The sequence below is a fragment of the Apteryx mantelli genome, chromosome 1, assembly GCF_036417845.1.
Source record: "Apteryx mantelli isolate bAptMan1 chromosome 1, bAptMan1.hap1, whole genome shotgun sequence".
Taxonomy (NCBI): domain Eukaryota; kingdom Metazoa; phylum Chordata; class Aves; order Apterygiformes; family Apterygidae; genus Apteryx; species Apteryx mantelli.
In genome coordinates this window covers 84,069,611-84,090,493 of record NC_089978.1, presented here as the reverse complement: position 1 = coordinate 84,090,493, position 20,883 = coordinate 84,069,611, and the positions used below count along the sequence as shown (strand labels likewise).

At 37.5% G+C, this 20,883-nt stretch overlaps 1 protein-coding gene across 1 annotated transcript in view; it reads right to left on the bottom strand.

The window, feature by feature from the left end:
- FRMPD4 (FERM and PDZ domain containing 4) overlaps positions 1-20,883 on the bottom strand; it is a 319,255-nt gene that overhangs the window by 9,225 nt on the left and 289,147 nt on the right. Inside the window, exons 6-13 of the mRNA XM_067289727.1 lie at positions 14,068-14,172; positions 12,775-12,882; positions 8,702-8,833; positions 6,467-6,586; positions 5,617-5,753; positions 4,344-4,470; positions 1,888-1,977; positions 1,128-1,310 (exon numbers count right to left, since the gene is read on the bottom strand). Coding sequence (XP_067145828.1) covers positions 1,128-1,310; positions 1,888-1,977; positions 4,344-4,470; positions 5,617-5,753; positions 6,467-6,586; positions 8,702-8,833; positions 12,775-12,882; positions 14,068-14,172 — 1,002 coding nt within the window. The remainder of the gene's footprint in view (positions 1-1,127; positions 1,311-1,887; positions 1,978-4,343; positions 4,471-5,616; positions 5,754-6,466; positions 6,587-8,701; positions 8,834-12,774; positions 12,883-14,067; positions 14,173-20,883) is intronic.

The following is a 20,883-nucleotide window of genomic DNA, read 5'->3' as shown; positions in this document are numbered from 1 at the left end:
ACAAGCAGATGGAAAGTATTTAATTTCTATATTACTTTCTCCATCAGAAAAAAGGGGATAAAATTCAGTTTTCTCTCAAGAGGGCTATGAGCTTAGCACCGTAATAGGTCTACGGTTGCTTGAGATCCTCAGATGTTGTTGTTGTTAAGGAAGGTGACAGAGATGCAGTATTCACCAGCTTGTAAATTTTTCTTAAATTGCTGTCAAAGAGCATCTAGGTTAATTTACAGAGATGTTTTTCATTAACTTAAACACAGGCAAACAGTTCTAGGTCAATAAAGCTAAAGCAATGAAAGCAAAAGCTTAGTAAATATTCCTTGTGTATGTTTTATATGTATTTGGGTAAGCAAATAGAACAGTTAGGCTGTATTTATTTTAGCAGTTTCAAGTATAATGAGACATCTTCCTTCAATCTCTAATTATCAGGATTAATTCTCTAGATAGTCTATGAGACCTTTCACTTTAGGCTACAGGACCTAACAGGAAGTACACCAAGAAGAACCAGGGCAATGTAATAAACAAAATTTCACTCACTGCCACAAGATACCACAGAGGCAAAGAGGTAGGATTCAAGAGAAATTAAATGCTTATAGGCAGAAGGAGAACATCCATGAATACATTATGTAGGGTAGAGAACTTAATTGGAATTACAGGGACTAAGAAAAAAATTTGCCTCCTTACAGGTTATTTCTTTGGTAACCACTATGTGGTTGCTTGCAGTGTTACCGGTCTGATGTAGCTGGCATTCTCTAACAGCAATAATATAGTCTATTATACAGCTCAAAGAGCTTCAAAAGGAGGTCAGTCTCATCATCACCTCTTACCACCATGGACATCAAGGAACACAACAGCAAAGCTAGTTGCCCTAGATCAGCCAACAGAAAAACCAGAAACAGAATACAAGTCCTGTACAGCACCAGTCTTTTACACCATAGGCCTCACAAATGCCTAAGGAATACTCTGTATGCACTCTGACCAAAAAAGGGCTAAAAATGCACCTCTAGAATATCACTGGCATGAAAATCTTCAGAACAGTTAGTATAGCTTGATCAAATACTTAAATAAAAATGACAAAAATGTTACTTTGTCTTTGACATTACATAAGTATAAATCAACACCAAACTTACTTTTACATCTAAGACATGCAGCTCAACTCTAACACTGCTTTCATCTTCTGTAAACATCTCAATCCTGTTCACGTGACTGAAGTCTGCTAAGAGAGCCACCAGGTTTGTTTTGGTGTTTATCACATGGCTGATTCCGTATCGTGGCCCTACTAACAAAGTCACTTCTGAACGCTTTTCTCCCTGCTTTAGCATAAAAAGAAAAAACAAAAGTAAAAACATGCTAGGCACTGCGTAGGAACAACAATTACCACTGCCTTCCTTCATTTTCATGAGGCTTCATTTGCATGGTATTTCTACACTAAAGATTATTACATGTTTTCTAAGAAGATCAAATATACAAGAGTGTACATAATTAAATTCAGAAAATAAAGGAATCTGCTCTTGGATATTGGCAGTACTGTAGTTTTTAGATGGATGAATGGACGGACGCATAAAGGCTGCTTCTGTTAAAAGAAAATCTTTGTCTTCAGGAGTTTCCCAGATTAATAATTTTAGTATTTTATAGTTAATTGGAGGGCAGTATTTGCTGAATAGATGCTACTTATCTCCACATCCCCAGTCAAAATACAAATCGTACCAGGAGTCTTATTTTCAAGATGAAAAGAAAAAGGAAGTGATTTAGTTCAGTTTAGCAACTATTTTTTCAGTGTATGAATAGAACTTAAGCTTCTAAAGAAAATGTCATGGTCCAGCTTTTGCAGAAAGGCATTTAGAGAAAATAATCAAGAGAACAGAGAAAATATTTCAAGAGAAATATTACCACTAATGTTGCCTTGAAAACACGTCCTCCATATAATCGTAGATCACTGAGGAACTTGAGATAATGCACCTTGGCTTGCAGAGCGGAGAGCTGAGGAAAGAGAACCAGGGGTAAGATGTAGTGGGGGAAACCAACACATTACCGAATTCATAAGGAAAACATATTTATGTAGTGTAAGGTGAATGGACTGCAATAAGAGCTCTTCAGAGTCTGAAACTAAATCATTAGAAGCTTGAGTTCCAGATAGGAGAGACAGTTTCATCCTTAAAACTAAGATCTTATTTGTTTAGTTAAAACACACTCAGGACTTCAGTATGGGCTGAGACAAGGCCTGCAAGAACATCATAACTGCTCCAATGAATGGAAAATGTTAAACTACTCAGATTAAACATCTGTTCATTGAGGGATTTAAAGAGTAGACAGCAGCTTTCCATTCATAATTACTACCATTTCTTTAACATTTTATGTACCAATACAGAAAAAGAGAACAAAGAATTTGCATTTGCCAGCAGTGTGTATTTCATCTTGCTAGGTACTTGTGGCATATGGTGTATTATTCCACCTCATTACTGCATTTTTCATTTCTCAAAATAAAGCTCTTCCACTATACTTAAGAGGGAATAAATCTGAAAGCCAAATACAGTATACGAATACAGATAATCATATCATGCAATACATGCCATAACTTATTTCCTTTTTCTCCTCCTAGTTTAAATCACCTACTTAAAAAGCAAGAACTGCAAAATATTTTATCAGACTGAATGGAAACAAACAAACAGTTCATTTCAGCCAAACAATTTGGATGCAAAACTTTTATGTTGCTGGGCTAAACCTTTAAATGTTGATTTCTAAATGATTTGATAAATCAAGCTCATCTCATCTGCTATTCTCTCTTCAGCCACTAGACTTCCAATCCAAGAATGTATTTGGCCTTGAACAGCATTTTAATAGCCCCTAAATTTAGGTTCTTCTAGACTCCAAGGAAGAAATGAATCCAAAGGAGAGAGCCTACGGAGAATGCCTTGCCTAGACCTTCGATAGGTGTTCAGCTGGTGCAGAAATACATAGAGGTTGTAAAAAAGGGAGAATCCTAAGAATGACAGGTTTCTCCTTCTTGTGGAGGAAAACAAGACTCTAGAAGGAAACTGGTTCCCAGATTAATACCTACAGGTGAACTAAAAGGTAACGATGAGACCAGATGCTTTGTTTCTGAGGCCTACCTGCTAACAAGGCAGGAAAGCACACGATGTATTTCAAAAGCTCAAATCAAAAAGAAGAAAACAAAAATAACAAAGTGTGCTGCAGGAAGGGACTGTTGCAATGTCTGTTCTAACCAAGAATCAATATTGTAGGCCACTGGCATCCGTTGAGAATTCTGCAGCAGTGATGGTTTCCAAAGTAAAACCAAACTTACAGTGCCAGGATAAACAATAAGTAATTGACATTACTTAGCTTTAGCTTCAGCAGTACAAGAGACAAGTGTCGTTTGGGTCAAAAAGGTGGCATTCCTTCCCTAAACACACAGATCTATGCTCCCAGGTGGAGGCAACTGGAAACTCACCAACTCCAAGCAGGTTTTCTGCTGATCACAGTGAACCTTAGATCGGGCACTACGTATTTTGGGTGTTTGCCATTCAGAAAGAAAGTGGCATGGAGCAGGATTCAGCTCATTTTATGTCTCAACTAGTCACTCTAGATTCTTTTTATAGCCAAAGGAGAGAAATAGGCATTTCTAGGACACAAGTCATCTGACCTATTTTTGGTGACTAATGTGGGATGGGATGAATTGCTCCCTCGAAGTGCCTGTTTCTCTCCACGGACTGCAAAGAGAGTCTCGGTGGTTTGCATAAAGGAATTTCAATATGGTGTCTAAAACAAGCCTCAGCTGTACGCATGTAACCAAGGCATTTCTCAGAGATGCTGTCTTCTACATTTTCTTCCATCTGTGAAAGCTCAGTGCTAAGAAAAGCATTTTACAACAACAAGGAAGGTCAATTACTGTAATGAACATCATCTATCCAGTTAGATCTGGGCCAGCACAAGGTGTCTATCTACAACATAACTGAAAACAATCCTGAAAAACAGCATTCATGTTAGGCTCATAAGTCAGTGTGGCTCAGATCAGAGCATCAGAGAGAGAACGATAACTTTCCTAACAAGTCTCCCATTAATAGGAAGCATGAAATGAATTTAAAAAATATAATCTTTATCATACGTGGAGTGCTAATAACCAGTTTTCTGTCATTCTCTAGATAAGATGGTTTAGCTGGGGTATAATTAATTATTTTAATTGTTCTTGGCTACGTCGTAATGAGCACCAAAAGTTAAGTTGTCTACATTCTCCAAAAACATAATGGCTAGGTGTTTTTCCAAAGGACTAATTTTAAATGTTTCCCATGCATACCACCCTCTCTGGTCTTTAAAACATATTTTCCATTAAGATGTAAATGTAATACCTTTTTACCCGGAGGAACTAGGTTTTGATTTGCTTTGACAAGGTGTGAAAGTGCTTTCTTTATGTTCTTTTCTTTCATGCTTTGCAGCACAGCAGATGGAAGAAAAGTCTCTAATCCCCATTCTTTTCTGCAATAAAAGGCATATATTTAATTTCACATTCCTGTGATGATTATTTATCTAAAGATTATGGTGGCCGTGATGCCAAGTGAATGAACTTCTGAAAGCACAGGGAGAGTTGAAGAAGTCCAGGGTGTTGCAATAATGCAATATTTTCCATATTCAAACTATACATTAGTTATGAAGAAGATGCTTTAAAATGTGTATATATTATCTCTCTTCTCTCCCAATCCTATCACTCGGAAAAGAAGCTTAAAGTTTGCCTGTTTAAAATCTAGGCTTTATTGTTAAGCACCACTTAATCATTACATACGCAAGTACCATTATAAAATTAAAATTGCAGAAGATCTAACAACATAATGCCAGACTTCATTTAATTTTCTAGTTTCTTAGAGCAAGCCAAACATGGTCTTTGTCACTTGCATTTCTTTTTGCTCCTCAAAAAAACACCAGTCCCCACCTTTTAATCCAAATTGGTTCTGCTTTAAGAACCCCTTTTGACAGAAGAATGACTCTTCACTAATAAGTAATTATTTCTGCTGATTCATTAGTAGGAAACAATATAACATGATACTCAGTAAGGTAGATGAACTACAAGGCTGAGTGTTTAAAGTTATTATTTCCATTCTGCAATTGAATTAAGCACTAAGTAACAATGAAAAGGTATTTTTTTTAATCCAAGCAGATATACACATATGTTTGCCCTTTAGGATCTTCTAGCAAATTATAAGGAAAACATAAAACAGTTGATTACTGGATATTTCTGTATCTAAGAAATCCTCTTTGATAAAGACGGAATCTAAGAATCTGAGGTCTTCTAAACCAAGAAATCATCTGAATCATACTATAACCATCTCTGTACTAAAACCTTACAATTCAGACCATTTAAACTTAGATATGACTATTAAATTCTTGACAGCAAGTGGGTTAAACTTATTTACACTTACAGGCTATTTCACATGCCTAAACAGATGGCCAAAGGTAGACATATAGTACATACTTACAGCTCTTAACACACCTGAATCACTTCCAGTGACAAAGAAGGAACCTAAAGCTGGTGCATACATGTAGATATATTAAGGAACCAACCTTAGAGAATCTATAAGTTACTCCTAATGCTTCACTTCTAAAGAACATACTTTATTCTCAACTTACTCTATATATTTGAGGGAGATTTTCTGAGTTTGCTTGGTGGTCACAGTTGCAATATACATTTGTAATGCAGCCAGCCTCAGGGCAATGTCGTATTTCAGTTCTGGTCCAAATCTTTCCTGAACCACATCGTTACAGCTCTGCCAAAGAACCAGTAGAGGGAGCATCAAGTTCAAAAATCTTGCACTAAAAGTATATTATAATCCATTTTTTAAAGGAACATGAAGAGTAAACCCAAACCCTAAATAGCAGGACCATGCTGAAGTTAAGACTGCAGCTCTTAGAGATGTCAGATGCTCACAGGAGATGGATATGTCTAAGGAACACAAGAACTTCTGCTAAAGGGCAGAAGGCACGAACATTTTGATCTAAGTTCTCTCTCTCTTCATCCTTCCTGAGGAGAACAGTAATCCTCTTTCACAGTGACTGTTGGGAGGGTGTTAGGGTATCTGGATTCAGGATAGCAGGATTCTGCCTGCTCAAACACCCAAGAAAAGGAGAATTACATTGCTCGTACACCAGCTTTCTCATCCATTTTACTGGAAGTTACTTCTCAGACATCATTTCTGCCTGATATTATAGTAGCAGAAATAAGTATTAGTAATTATTTTGGCTTTACTATCTTTGAAAGCCAAATATATTTTGGAGGGATATCAAAGCATTGCTATGGAAGGAAGGGGACTTTCCTGATAATAAAGATCTGCACATTCCCCAAGTTTTATACAGCAGAAACAAAAACGAGGACTTACTACAGCCACATTTTTCTACGTGAAGATATAAATCTATATATACACTCAGTTACAACCATCTTTTTATTAGCCTTTACGTTACCAATGGCTGCACTTTCACTCACCTGTACATAGAGATATTCAAAAGCGACTGGATCTCTTCTTAAAAGATCAATGGGATCCTTTGGGACAAAGCTAATCCTGAAAAGACATCTCATCTTATGGGAGCTTGGCCTCTGAGTCACCTAGGATTGTACAGTAATCACATCAGAGCTTGGTCATACTGCAATGCAATCTGTACTTCTAAACTTTCTGACCCTGCTCCAGAGGCACTGATAGCAAGGAAAACAATTTTGTCCAACAGACCTTTGCAATGGGCGCTTTATTAAGTATTACACATAAAAACATCATATATATATAATCTTGTGGAAAGAATTTAAGACTTATATAGTCATAACTGCCCAACACAACTCATTCTCCAAGCAATGGAATTCACTTACTCAAAACCAGAACAAAAGGACAGATGACACAGACCTTAATGAAAGTTATCCAACAAATGAGGTGTACTTCAGCAGGATCAAGATTCTCATGAGCTAGAAGGGTGACAAAGTTTTTGGGGAGAGGTCACATTTTATTTCTCAAACTAACTGATAATGGAGGTGAAGGACAGGTTGGCAGCTATTATTCTCACTTTCTCTTGATTGTATTAATCCATTATGCAATTTGTGAGAAATTTTGTCTTTTCAGTTTTCCTGGGTTGTTCTGGATTAAGATATTTGCCCCTAGCCTTCTGACCGATACAAACCTCTCCCAGTGCTTTAAGGAATGAAAAAGACTTCTTTGCTTGTTGGTCAGCAAAAATCTTTGTTAAAAATGTAATACAATAATCTGGGTATATTCACAGGGGACCACCACATAGCTAATGAATAATTGGATGAAAGGGCGGCAATCCAATAACACTAACGTAAGTCATGGTCAGCAGCAACATTATAATAGCAAATTAAAGTATTGCTGATTGTACAGGAACTTCAAGGAAGAAACCCTCAGAATTAATATAGTTTATGCAGTTTATTTAATTAGACTAATGTAGTTAGAGAGTTAGTATACTTTATAATCAATGTCTTTAACTTATAAAACTATACGTTTTAAAATCTTCAATGAAGTGACTGTCTTGTACCCACAGTTTTCAGAATGTATGCTTATCCCACATCGTCTTTATCTTCCTTCCTAAGTATCTAGGCATACTCTGTATGCATAAATAACAGCTCAGGATGGGATTTTCAAAAGCTCTCTGTGTTGGCTTATTCTGATCCTTTTGATTTCAATGGGAATTTTACCAATTACTTCAAAGAGAGAGAGCTAGGCCAGGGGAGCCAGTATTGAGTACTTCTCAATATTGTACATTCAATACATAGCTTATAACCACAAGAAAAGAATGTTATGATGGCAAAGTCAAATGTTCAAAAGTTGGAAAATGCTCGAAAGACTGCTAGTTGATAAACTAAGTTCTTTCATACTGTTACACAGACTCTAGTTACACGATCAAAGGAATTCTGACATTTAAATTTAATTATTGTTCTCCATCTCATCTAAGAATTCATTTCTCTTCTTTGGAAAATTTAGGTGAAATGTAAAAAATACTAACATTCTCCTGTAATACAGAAACATCATGGAAAATTACAGGCTAAACAGTTTGGCATAATGATAAGCAGCTAAAATCAGGGTCCTCTGTTGGGAAGAGTGAAGTGACTTAACTCTAGTCAGAGCTGGGCTGTCAGCAGCCTAATTCTCCTCCCTGATCTGAGGAGGAAAGTCACAACAAACGTTTTGTGTATCACAACTCATCATCACAGAACTGACATAATGTCTCACTGCGTAAACACGCCAAACTTGGCTTCATCAGAAAGAGTATTATTTCCTGTTATCCAGATACACATTTGTATAATCAGATAGGAATCAAAGATCAAAATACATTTTTTAAGGAATTTTGATAGACTATGGTTTAAGAATTGTTATAATGGATTTTTGAGCTGTTCAGAACGTTTATTAGGTGTACCACATAAGATATGAAAAAGGCATTAATAAATATTTCCTAGCTTTAAGTATGATCTTTAATGAACTTTTAAACACTTTTTAATGGCTCAATGAAGCCATGAAATATGATACTTATGTAACAGGAAAATGATCATTCTGTGAGGACCTGATTCTTACAACCACATCTATGTATTGGTACTAAGTCTTTCATTCACCGTATTGAATGATAAATCTTGCAATTAACTCACTTAAGTAATTAAAAGGTTGCATAATTTACTGATTAACCAGTCTCATTAATATCTGTTTTCACATATCATTACACAAACCTGAGTTAGAGTCTCCTGTTCATGCAGCAAAAGGAGTTTCGTTCCAGATCCTTCAACCCTCTGCTCCAGCATCAGTGAAAAGTGTTCGATACACTTGATGGAAAGCTTTTCTTGGAGTGTTAAGATGACATCCTAATTAACAAAGGATTTATAAAATGTGATTAAACCCAGTTTCTTCATTGCCACACACCCTGCACATACACAGCACATGGTGAAAGCCCAGTGGTTAAAGGTCAGGATGGTACTGTTTCGCACTTGTTCTGCACAAGCGTAAAGGACATCACACACATTCACCCAGGGGAGAATCAGCACCTTTATATTCAAACATCTCGGAGTTGGTATCAAACGTGCATGTGAAAAATACATACATGGAATTACTGTGAACGGACAGTTCTCAGTGCAATTTAACATGCAAATTATACTATGTGAGCTGTAAATGATACCCCTCAGTCCGCCTGGAAATGAAACCTATCCATCAGCAAGGGAGAGAGGGTCTTGCCTTTCCTCTATCCACTTATTTCTGAGGGAGGGCCACCAAGCAATAAGGACAAAGCCATCCCCAGATTAAGATGGGCCAAAAAAATATTAAACGGATGGCCTTTATTCATTCTTACAGCAAGGTTTTTTTAAAAACACACTTTGATCTTTTATTTATTAACACACTTGCATTTAAAATGCTGATAAAAAGTCAACAATTATGATACCTATGCCACACAGCAGCTTTAAATTCAGGAACCATTTTAATTTACACTATAAAGCCTATTTTTAGAGAATTTTAATTAGGCTTTTTCCCATTGGCTTACGTCTAAGAGTAATCAATTCAGGAACAATTGTTTCTAAAATAACAGCTGAACAAATCTTCTCACAAAAACATTCAACCAATCCATACTTTACTTTCATATACTGCTCTGTAAATATATATGTAGAGTATTAATATCATCTGGCCATTATCTTTTGTTTTGCTGAATGCTGTAGCAGATAGAAATGTATAATAACCCATCATTTAAAAATAGTATCACACTATGGTGAAAGATTAAAGCATTTCTATCCATCCAAGAGAATGTTAGATATACATAAGGATCCAGATGGATAAGATTTACTAAGGAGATCATGATGAATAGTAATCTAAGTGTTTTAACATAAGTTAGGAAGATTAATTGAACAATTACAGTGTGTTTATGGAAAATCAACATCAAATTGGTGGAAGGATGAAAGACGTGTAGGGGGATGGGGATAAGTCTGTATGCTGTAAAAAATAAAAGCATTAATGGATTGCAAGCAACCACTCTAAATAATGGAGGTTAATATTACACTGTTCTGACTAATGGTGAATTTATTGCTTATGCATTAAATCTACTTTTATTTATACTCCTAAACTATTGTTCAAAGACAAGGGGTATAACAGTAACATGAAGAAATATGGTATTAAAAGGAATTTTTGAAGAGAAAGTAATAAGGCACTATAAAAGGCACTATTTGTTGCTAGCTATCTTGGACCTTTTAAATATGTTGCTAAAATACATAGGCACTGAATTACCCAAACAGATTAATTTTTTGCTAACACAGAATCACAAAATGACAGAATAGTTGGGGTTGGAGGGCACCTCTGGAGATCATCCGGTCCAGCCCTCTGCTCAAGCAGGGTCTGTTAGAGCAGGTTGCCCAGGGCTGTGTCCAGTTGGGTTTTGAGTATCTCCAAGGATGGAGACTCCACAAACTCTCTGAGAAACCTGTGCCAGTGATGAGCCCCCTCACAGTGAAGACATGATTTCTTATGTTCAAGTGGAATTCCTGTGTTTCAGTATGTGCCTATTGCCTCTTGTTCTATCACTGGGCACCACTGAGAACAGTCTGGCCCCATCCTCTTTACACCCTCCTGTCAGATATTTATACACATTGAGCCCTGAGCCTTCTCTTCTCCAGGCTGAACAGACCCAGCTCTCTCAGCCTTTCCTCATACGAGAGATGCTCCAGGCCCTTCATCATCTTTGTGGTCCTTTGCTAGACTTGCTCCAGTAGGCCCATATCTCTCCTGTACTGGAGAATCCAGACCTGGATGCAGCACTCCAGATGCGGCCTCACCAGGGCTGAGAAGAAGGGAAGGATCCCCTCCCTTGACCTGCTGGTAACGCTCTGTCTAATGCAGCCCCGGATACTATTGGCAGTCTTTGGCATGAGGGCACATTGCCTGCCTGCGTTCAACTTGTTGTCCACTGGGACCCCCAGGGCCTCCTCTGCAAAACTATTCTCCAGCAGGCCAGCCCCCAGCCTGTCCTGGTGCATGGGGGACTGACCCCCTGGGGCTGCATACAGCCCCAACCTATCTTCTCATCCAATAACTTATAATCAACCAGTTCAGGTGTTGCTTCTCATGTGGACTGCAGGTAAGCCACTGGTTGCACCCTTGTTTTTAAGTGGTGAATGACCGGACAGTTAGGGGCAGGGAAAAACTATTTGCCTTTACTCAATTGGGGCATGCCTAGTTTGCTCAGGTTTAGAAGAAAAAGCAAAAATGCGCACCCACCCATCCATGATTGGGGATATACAGACACACATACACACATATATGTGATATAGAGCTGTGCAAGCTATGGAATATGTAATAGTTTGAATTAGATGAACAGAAAATTGTTTCTGAAAAAAGTGAGAATGATTAAGGCCAAAGGAGGCTTACAACATTAGTAAAACTGAGTTGGTGAGCTGCATGGGTTTCTTTGCAAATGACTATAGGTTAGATATGTGGCTATACAGCACACGACACACCCATGACAGAACTACTGACAACTAGTACAATGTGATGGCCACAGAATAGCCCCCCAAGGAAAAATATCCTGGAACAGATTGGTTGGTTATACACTCATAAAATAAAATACTGGGAAGTGCACTCAGGGGCCTTAGAAGGGGATGGAGACCTCAACCTCTGTGTGAAGCATGTCTCCTAATTCTTCACCCAACCAAATTCCCAAATGGACTGAAGGACTTCGGTATCCCATGGCTCTAGTGTGGAGGCTTGTATCCATTCCTTGGGCTCAATTTATGCCTAAGGTGTATGTATGAATTACAAACCAAATTTGCAGCCTCTTTTTCAGTCTAACTTTAGTATCTGTTTTGTTCCTTCACCTACAGACAGGAGTAAATTTCCCCATTTCTACTTTAGTGAATTGCTCTCCTTGCTGTTCCAACTGGTTGAGCATATGACATAATCACAGTGAGCAGAAAAGCAAGATTTCTTGAAATATGCATAGTTTTACAATCCCTTAAAGCCAGCAAAAGTTGGCACTGCAGCTGAAAATTGCATCCCCCAGCCTTTGCTGCTCATTCCCACCCATGTATCTCTCTTCTCTCATAGTCACAAGCGTGCACACTGCCATGTGGTGAACTAGATTTGGTAACTGATCTGGGTTAAAACTAACTCACTCAAACAAAAATGCTTGAGAGAATAAAAACATGCCCAACAGTGCTAGTCGTATGCTTACTGTACTACTCCAAGGCACTCACACACGTCAACGACGACTTTGATTTAGGAACCTAAATGGAACAGAATATCACAGATACCACCCTAGTAGCCTTAGCAGTGGATCAGAGCTTCACCGCTTTGTTTAATCGCTACGTGAAATGTGTTAGGGAAAGTATAGAGGACAATACACTGAGATGAGCAATTTATCACCAGCATCACCCTACAATATCCCATCCCAAGTTCACTGGATGACAAGTTAGATGACAGTCAATTAGCAACCAACATCTTAATCTTCTTAGCTTCTCACTTTTGCTGACAAATCATGCTATCATTTGGCAGCATATCAAAATGATAGGTCCATGCAATTTTAATTGTGTTCCAGGCACATTAAAATGATCACTCCTACTTTTTCTTCATTCACAATACAATGCATGCTACCATCAGAGAAATAGAATGAAACATTATTTCTTAACTATGAATCCAGCCATAATTGAACACACTAGTCATTCTGATCTTAAAGGGTTCAAAATACATTACAATTATCAAAAGGTCTTGCAAAATATTTAATTGGCATCCTGAGCATTGCATATTATGGGATTTGGTAGATTTAGCCTACCTTTATTGAAGTGCTGCAGTCAAAACGGAAAGACTTGGTTTGTCCATTTTCAAGATACACCTTCAGAACATTTGGCATGAAAAGAAGTGAATTGTCCTTAACTGTTTCCTGCCAAGCAAATCAGTGAATCAGATTACAACTCCACTTTACATGTTACAAGGGAAATTGAAATTGCGTTCTATAGAGAAGGGCATCATACAGATGAAAAGGTAACATCTGAAAATGAGTTTGTTGACTCAAATTTAAAGCAGAATTAGCTATGCCCTATAATATTCTAGCCATGCTCATTACAGCTGCATCTACCACCTGTCTTTTACTTGGAATAAATAACTCTTTGTATACATTTTATTACTGACTTGGAATATTTTCTTTCCTTAAATACTGTTCCTCTGACAATAGATTCTACCCCTAAAGTTGAAACATTTTCAATAAAATAGAAAAATGGATTACTGTGCCTCTGCAATACAGTGAGCTATCTAGTGTCTTTAATCTACAAAACTGGAACATCAGAATCATTAGTAAAAATTAAAATCAAGATGTTATACATTTTCCTTAATGCTGGATGTTAAATCTGGCATAATTTAAGAAGACTAATGTATAATATTGCTACTTAATTGTGACAATTCAAAAAAAATAGTAAAATATACCCAGAAAGGAAGGGAAACAAATAAGGCTTTGGTATTTCAAAAAGAGCAAAATCTGTTTTTGAAAAAAATACAGTATCATTTCATGTCTGAAAGAGTTGAACAAAGGCATCAGTGCAGAATGATTTTCTGGCAAATTATGAAAACAAGAAAGAAGTTCATGTTTAAGGAGGAGTTCAGTGGCTCTCATAACAAGGCTGACTTTTCCGAGAGCTGGAAAGAACAAGTTCAAGTAGATAAACCAAATTTTAAAGATGTCTGTAAGGTAGAGTTAATCCGTTTTCCTGACATGCTACTTCTCTTGAGTTGATGGATTTTCCATTTACAAAAATGCCCTGAGAAAACAAGCAAGCATTATCAAGACTATAAGGAAAGATATATGTGTGCTATCTCCACAAAATGCATATTCACTAGCATTTTAATTTTTTTTTAAAAAAGGGACAATTTTTTTTAACAATATTAGGGGCCCAATTTGTAAGATTTAAAAAATGGACCTTTCTAAAACTTCAGAAATAGAAATATCCTTTTCTGTTTTTCGCAAGCCTATCACCATTGTTCCTACCATATATCTTCCTTACTTTCCAGCCTTGAAGCTTACCTTTGGATGAAATGCTCAGTCCTTCCTGAGGTTAAAAAGTTGAATACTCACCGACACCTGGCCATTGATAATTACTTCTTCTGAGAAGCGCACTTTGACAGGATTGGACTTCAATCTTGCCTTTTTTGCAGCACTAATAAATGCTGATTTAGGAGACTGGAAGGAGAAATGATGACAAGATATATCACATAATTTCAAGTTAAAACATATCTTTCCTTTTTCAGTTAGTTACCCTGTTTCTCACACATTGGGTACTCCACATATAGAGCAATACTCTGCATACTGTTCAATGAGAAGAATGCTCCTTGAGATAATATATATACACAAACATATACATAGAGGTAACCACTGATGCATATGGCACATACTGAAACTTATCCCACAGTCAGACTGGAGCAATGAGAAGGGCTCTCAGTATACATACAAATTCCTTACAGTGCTTTGTCAATGACTGCTGTCAACCATACTTGCTTGCATGAATGAACATTGATCAGTGACCAGCCAGTGACCCTTTCTTCAAACTTCAAATGGAAAATTTTGGCATGATCCATGATCCACTACATATACATATACACACAGTTTTTGCAAAAAAAGTGTCTGAGAGCTCTCCAAGTACAGTGGCATCTCATTATATCAGTTCACTTCCAAGCACAGGTTATAACCACCAAAAGGACCGTGCAGACTAGCAAGGTTGTCCTCCATTCTCTACACAAGTCCTGTGAAAGGCTTGGTTACAACCGATCAGACACCTGTGGGACTTCAAGGATTAGACAACCAGAATCATTCCTGATTTTCTTCTGGGACTTAGCTGACTTTTACCTACTACGTTATTCATTGGATTGATCCATGATCAAGTGCTCTGCCCTTGGAAGAAAATCTCTCCCCCCATGGGGAGTTTGACTAACAACTGGGATAATGAAGCTATTTTAAGTAACAAATTAAATATACACAGTCAAAAGGATTTCCATTTTCAGCAGCAGAAGCAAGGTGGTTTTATTCTCAGGTCATTTACAAATACAGAACTCTTGGCATCACCTAACTCCACAGCCATGATAATGGGCAATGGAAGAAATTCTGGCTTCACTGAAAATCACTGGGTTCCTCTGGACCGGGTTTTGGTCCATTTATTTCAGTAAGACGTGAATTAGGATTTTCAGAATCTTACCCTAACTCCTGAGGAGTGGCCTCAGTAGTTTTGGATACTGCAAGTACCAACTTGCGTTGGTTTGTTTGTCTGTGAGAAATTGGTGCAGGCATCAATGGCAATCCTGCAACAACCTGCTATTATCAATGCAGCATGATGGCAATTCTTGTCAACACAGCAAGTCTGGTCATCATCACTAAAATTTGGACATGACTAACAATCTGAAGGAGTGAAGGAGTAGTTCAGGCCATGTGCTCTTGTAGTCTCTGATCTCTGCTGAGACTGTGTAAAAAGTTACTTTTCTGCGATGGAGAAGTCTAGTTTTTAGAAACTGGAAGGATGAAGTCTAGCTTGTTTTTATATGCCTCTGATTTATCATCACATGGAAAATGTGGTAACTATTACAATGGGCTCAATATCAACCAATAAACAAGGAACGCAAGGTGCCACACTCCAGGAAATATTAGAGTCATCTGATAATTCCTGGACTTCAAAACAGAACCAAGAAATAGAAGTGAATGCTTCCTCAGTTTTCCAGTTCATTCTTATTTATCTTTTCTCTAACAGCTACGACCATACGGTGCTTTTTTTTTTTAACCAGTAACAGTATATGAAAGAAAATTCAAATATGGGATCAAACCAAGCTGAGTTTCCAAAACTAGTGATGAAAAACACAGAAGGGCCCCAAAAGATCAGAAAAAATGGCAGAAAAGAAAAAAACTAAAATAGAAAAACAAAAGTTCTTCTTCAGTGAGAAGGTACAACAAGGATATGGTAATGCAGCATGCTTACATACGGAACTTTGGAGATGAATACCTAGAAAGAGATAGTCTGCGGTAACACCATGATTAAGATCATTGCACACATGCCCTTTCTGATTTCCCCCCTCTCCACATGGTGCTCCCTTTCTGCAGTGTGTAAGGGGCATATTCGATCTGATATCCAAATAACAGACTGCAATCTCTCTATTCCTGCTGCCATGGGACAGCACAGCTACAGGAATAGGCTGACTGGCTCTCACTGGCAAGGGCAGGTGAAAAGAGGAGTATCTTTCAGGTACTCTTCTTGCTGGAAGGGGCTTCTTACAGCTGTTTGCTCTTGTCACAGATGAGTCACCAGCCTGGCCTCTCTTTAGAGGTAGACTGCCAAATTTTCTTCTGGATTCTGGTAAGGTTTTTCCCATACAGTAAATTTGGTGGACCGCTATATAGCTTTGTCGTTTGCTCTCTAGAACCTCAAAAGTCAGTGTGTGGGGGGAATAAACACTTAAATTATCCCCAAAATGTGATATCGGAGTCCAGCACAACTTAAAAGCTTAAACGTACATGAGGTCCCTGGAACCTCCTTGAGCAACAAGGTTTAACATTATTGCATAGCAAGAGGAGTATGCCATCACCTGTGATAAAATGTGCAGGTTCCCTACCTCCTCACTTCTCCTACCCCTGCCTGCCTGCACAAGGGAAAGTGGATAGGAGTCAGGCATCTTTCAAGACACTCTGGGTACACCTGAAAGTAAATTGCTTTCTAAAAAACCAGGGATATAACAAAAACTAGAACAGCTGTGCCAAGTTTTGGGGAGAATAGTCTCTGCTGACTAAAGGTTTGAATAATATCACAGCTTTAACATTTAACTACACAATCTCCGTTGTTTCTATATCTGCATTAACTTGGCACTTGACGTTTTCTCTTTGAGAAAGGAACTATTTCCAAAGAGCGGGGAAAAAACCTAAGCAAAATATTTATTTTTGTTTATCAAAACTTACTTGTCTATCTAACAAAACATCAGCAAAATCATCTGCTGCTCTATTATATTTGAATGTCTTATCATTTCTAGGCTAAGAATGCTATCAATACATTATTCTCCAAGCGGCAGGTTCATTTGTTTCTGATATGCCATCTTTTAGGCAAAAGGAAGCCATTGTTCTCAGCTGACGACCTTAAACGGGAGGTGTTTACAGTAATGCAGTACGTTTATCACTGCAGGTAAAGTATTTGCATTGTCACAGATAAAAGCAGCTTAATTAGAGTGACTTTTGCAAAATGAGGGAACACATTTTGATAACAAGTCAAAATACTTAAAAAATACAAACTTTACAATGTGTGACCTACATAGTGTTTTCTGCTAAAACTCAAATTTATCAGGAATTTGAATAATTTTTACTAGTTTACACAGAATTAAGTAAAACTTCAGCTGATCGTTTCAGCACTACTTAGAGAAACTTCTAACAAGAGACATGAAGCATTGCACAGAGATTTGTTTGGAGGAAATGACAGTGAAAACTGAGATCCTTCTTTGAACCCTACTTGTAATCATAATCTATGGGCATCCCATCAGCAGGGTCAGAGCATGAGAGATTGCTAGCAACAAGGGGAGGCTTTCTGGAAAACGGTATTTTTCTCATTTTTTTGGACTTCTCAAAATTGGATCTAACTTTTGTCAGCAGCATTATAGCAGATCATTTTCAGATAGCTGTTTGAAATTATATGCTTTATTTTGAGGGAAACTGTTTTTACAGTGAAAACAAGAACATTCAGTATTTTGCCCACTTTTGCAGGTCAGCTGCAATTTGAGGCGATTCCAAGTGAAATGGTGTTTATATTGCTGCAAAAGCCCCTCTGAGTCCTCTCACTGGTAGGGCTGTTGCAACAACCAAATCATTCCTCACGCTCAAGAAAAAGAAGGATTTAGCAGCTTAGAAGAGGATAGCATACTACTGAGTTGACATAAAGAAGTAAAACAAGGCAGCAGTATGGGACAGTCATAAAGGTGTAAGGAAAACCTGCTTTCTAAAAATGAGTGTCAAATCAGACTAAAATAAGGTAGTTTTAGGTAGCCACAGACTGTATATACGCAATCAGTTTAAACCTTGTTACCTAAAACTAGTCTTTAGTTAGCTATGAAATATTATATTTGTTAGGAAACAGGGAAAAATTGTATGACTGCAAAAATGTGTTGATTTTTTGGGCCATCCCTAAAGGCAATTATGTGAGGCAAAATTTAGCAAGCAAATAAAACATGAACAAGAGGAAGAATTAAATTTATTAAGTGGAACAGTACATAATGCCCAAAGGCAAACTAAATATTGTCATTCATGTCTGTGAGCAAGGCTGAAACAACTAGACTGGCTCACAAGAGCACTGCAGAAGAGCAGGTAGAGACAGGGAAGTAATGATGTTGAGAAATTTTACCATGCAGTAATTTGTTATCACCACAGTGCACTGACAGATCGGCATCAGTAGTGTTCCTTTGTTAAACTCTTGGCACAAGTTTAATTGTTGAAGTAGTGATCAGATTTCTGATCATTCTTAAAAAATCATTTTTTTTTCCTAAACAATGTGATCTACCAGACACGATTATATTTTGTTATTGCCAGAGGGTAATCACAGTCAAATTATTAGTCACATACACGTATAACACATGCCTCCAAGGTGGGAAATTGCCAAACCTTATTTTAATCCAGGAACTGCAAAAATTCAATCAGTTCCATCCACAGTAAACGACAGGTTTATTGTGACTGTTCCAAGTGCCGTGAGTGAAACCACAGATCTGTTTCAGACTTTGTGGAATGTGTGGACATGTCACCTTGTCTTCTGACTAGATGGGCCTGCACCATCTACCTCTACGTTTATAAAATGTGGAGGTCCTCCATGATATCCTCTTCACTGGCCTCTTGAGATCCTCCTCGTCAAGCTCCAATCCTTTATATTTCTGGATTACTCCTTTACATTCATGGCTGCTTCTCATAGACCAGTGATGTCTCTTAAGTGCAGAGAAGTACATAAAAAGACAGCCTTGCTGTACTAGTTGAAGCCCTACTGAGCAAATTCTGCGAGAAGGAGGACCTCTGGGAATGAAGCAACCTTCGGCCCAGACAAACCCCGGCACCAAAAAGGAAGGAATATATGAATGATAATGCACCTGAGGTGGGAGAAAGGCTAACAAAGAGGGAAAAGAGACCTAACAGGAACTGTGGGGGCAGAAGAGAGGAAGAAAGAACTAGAATGAGAAAAAGGCAGACAGGGTGAAGGGTGGAGAGCCTGAAACACTTTGCTAAAACAATTAACACGAAATTTTACGCAGGATTTTCACATATTCTTTCCTGCTGAACAGACTGTGTATTTTGTACAAGTACACTCTAGAAAAATTGATACAGCCTAAGAAGGGGCCTCCAGAAAGAAAGGACAGGTGCAGCAGCGCACACGGGGATTTATACCACACACCGATGAACGAGGAAAGGCTGTTCGACATAGTTCTTATATAAGAGGAGTCCTGTCCAAACAGCAAAAGGGTTGTTGGAAAGTGGCCATGTACCAGCCTGCACTTCTAGGAGGCAACACACTTAGTATGTTAGTTAGTAACCACATTATAATCATGCTGTGTGTAGAACTATAGCCACGTATGGAATTAAGCATGCCAAAAAGCTCATATGGAAGTTATGTAGTGGCAAAGGGCCTAAACAGAATTGGGAAAAATGCTGTTATGTATATATTCAAAGAAAAAACTGTCATCATTCTACATCAACTTCTCAACTCCAAGTAGTCAAAAACCATCCTGTTCAAAAGGCTCGTATGCCTGGCTTCAAAATGATTTTTAAAAGTACAGTTTGATATTCTTTTTCACTTCAGGTTTCTAAGTCTTTGGAACAAACCTGTTTCTTTTTCATACCCTTGTTTACAACCAAGTCTAGATATAGTGCGCTTAGCTATTAATTGCACAAGTCCAGAAGGTTAAGCAGAGTGAAAAATAGACAGTGAGAGACTGTCAATAAAGTCAGGTTTAGCCACAATCATTACAATTTATAAATGACTGTTATTTACTGAAGTTTCTCTGTAATAATTGTTTCTCAGACACATTAACTGTATTATGATATCTCTTTCAAATGGATGTAAAATAAAAAAAAAAACCTTATCCTTTTTCCATCACAGAACTTACGCACAGCAAAATTGCCATAGATCTCTACTGGGCCTGGATTATATCCAAGGATCTTAAGAGATTAATCATGAAAGCAACATATCAAATGATCTCTACATATAAAATCTGAACAGATAGCAAAACAGGCATGTTATTTGATTTGAGTAACGCTTAAAACTTAATAAGGCACCAATCTGAATGATAGTCCATTTACAGAATAAAATGGTCAGAAATGATAATCAAATGCTGTAATTCTAGAAATCAAAACTTTAAACTGCTTCGAGTGCTTTAGCTATTCAGTCACTTTCTTATGAGCAGTGGTGATATTAACCTAGCAGAGATTTATTAGATTGATGGAAAGAAAAAGAGAGTATAATGCTTTGGTGTGGTCATAATTAAAATGAATTTTTAATGAGTTTAACCATTAAACAAAAATGAATGCACTTAAGCAAAAATGATCTGCAAAAGCTTTCAGAAAGTACTATGTGAAGTACAGAGTACTATATATCTAGATTACTTTGACTTTCACCTGCAATCATAAAGAGTGGTTACTTGAAAACATGAAAACAATACAAGCTCTAAATAGTATAAATAAAAACAATTAAGAAACAGCACTCTGTAATCCATCTTGGCAGATATAGAAGCAAAAAGGTTCACCATCAAGAAGAAAGCTAGATGAAATGTTTCTAATGATGTATTTCTCCCAGGAATGGAAAAGAGGGTTCAGTCTTTATTTAAAAGTTCTTAGTTTTCCTTTGTCTGGTTTGTATTTCATCTTTCCAGTTTTATAAGCAAAATGGTAAAAGCGAAA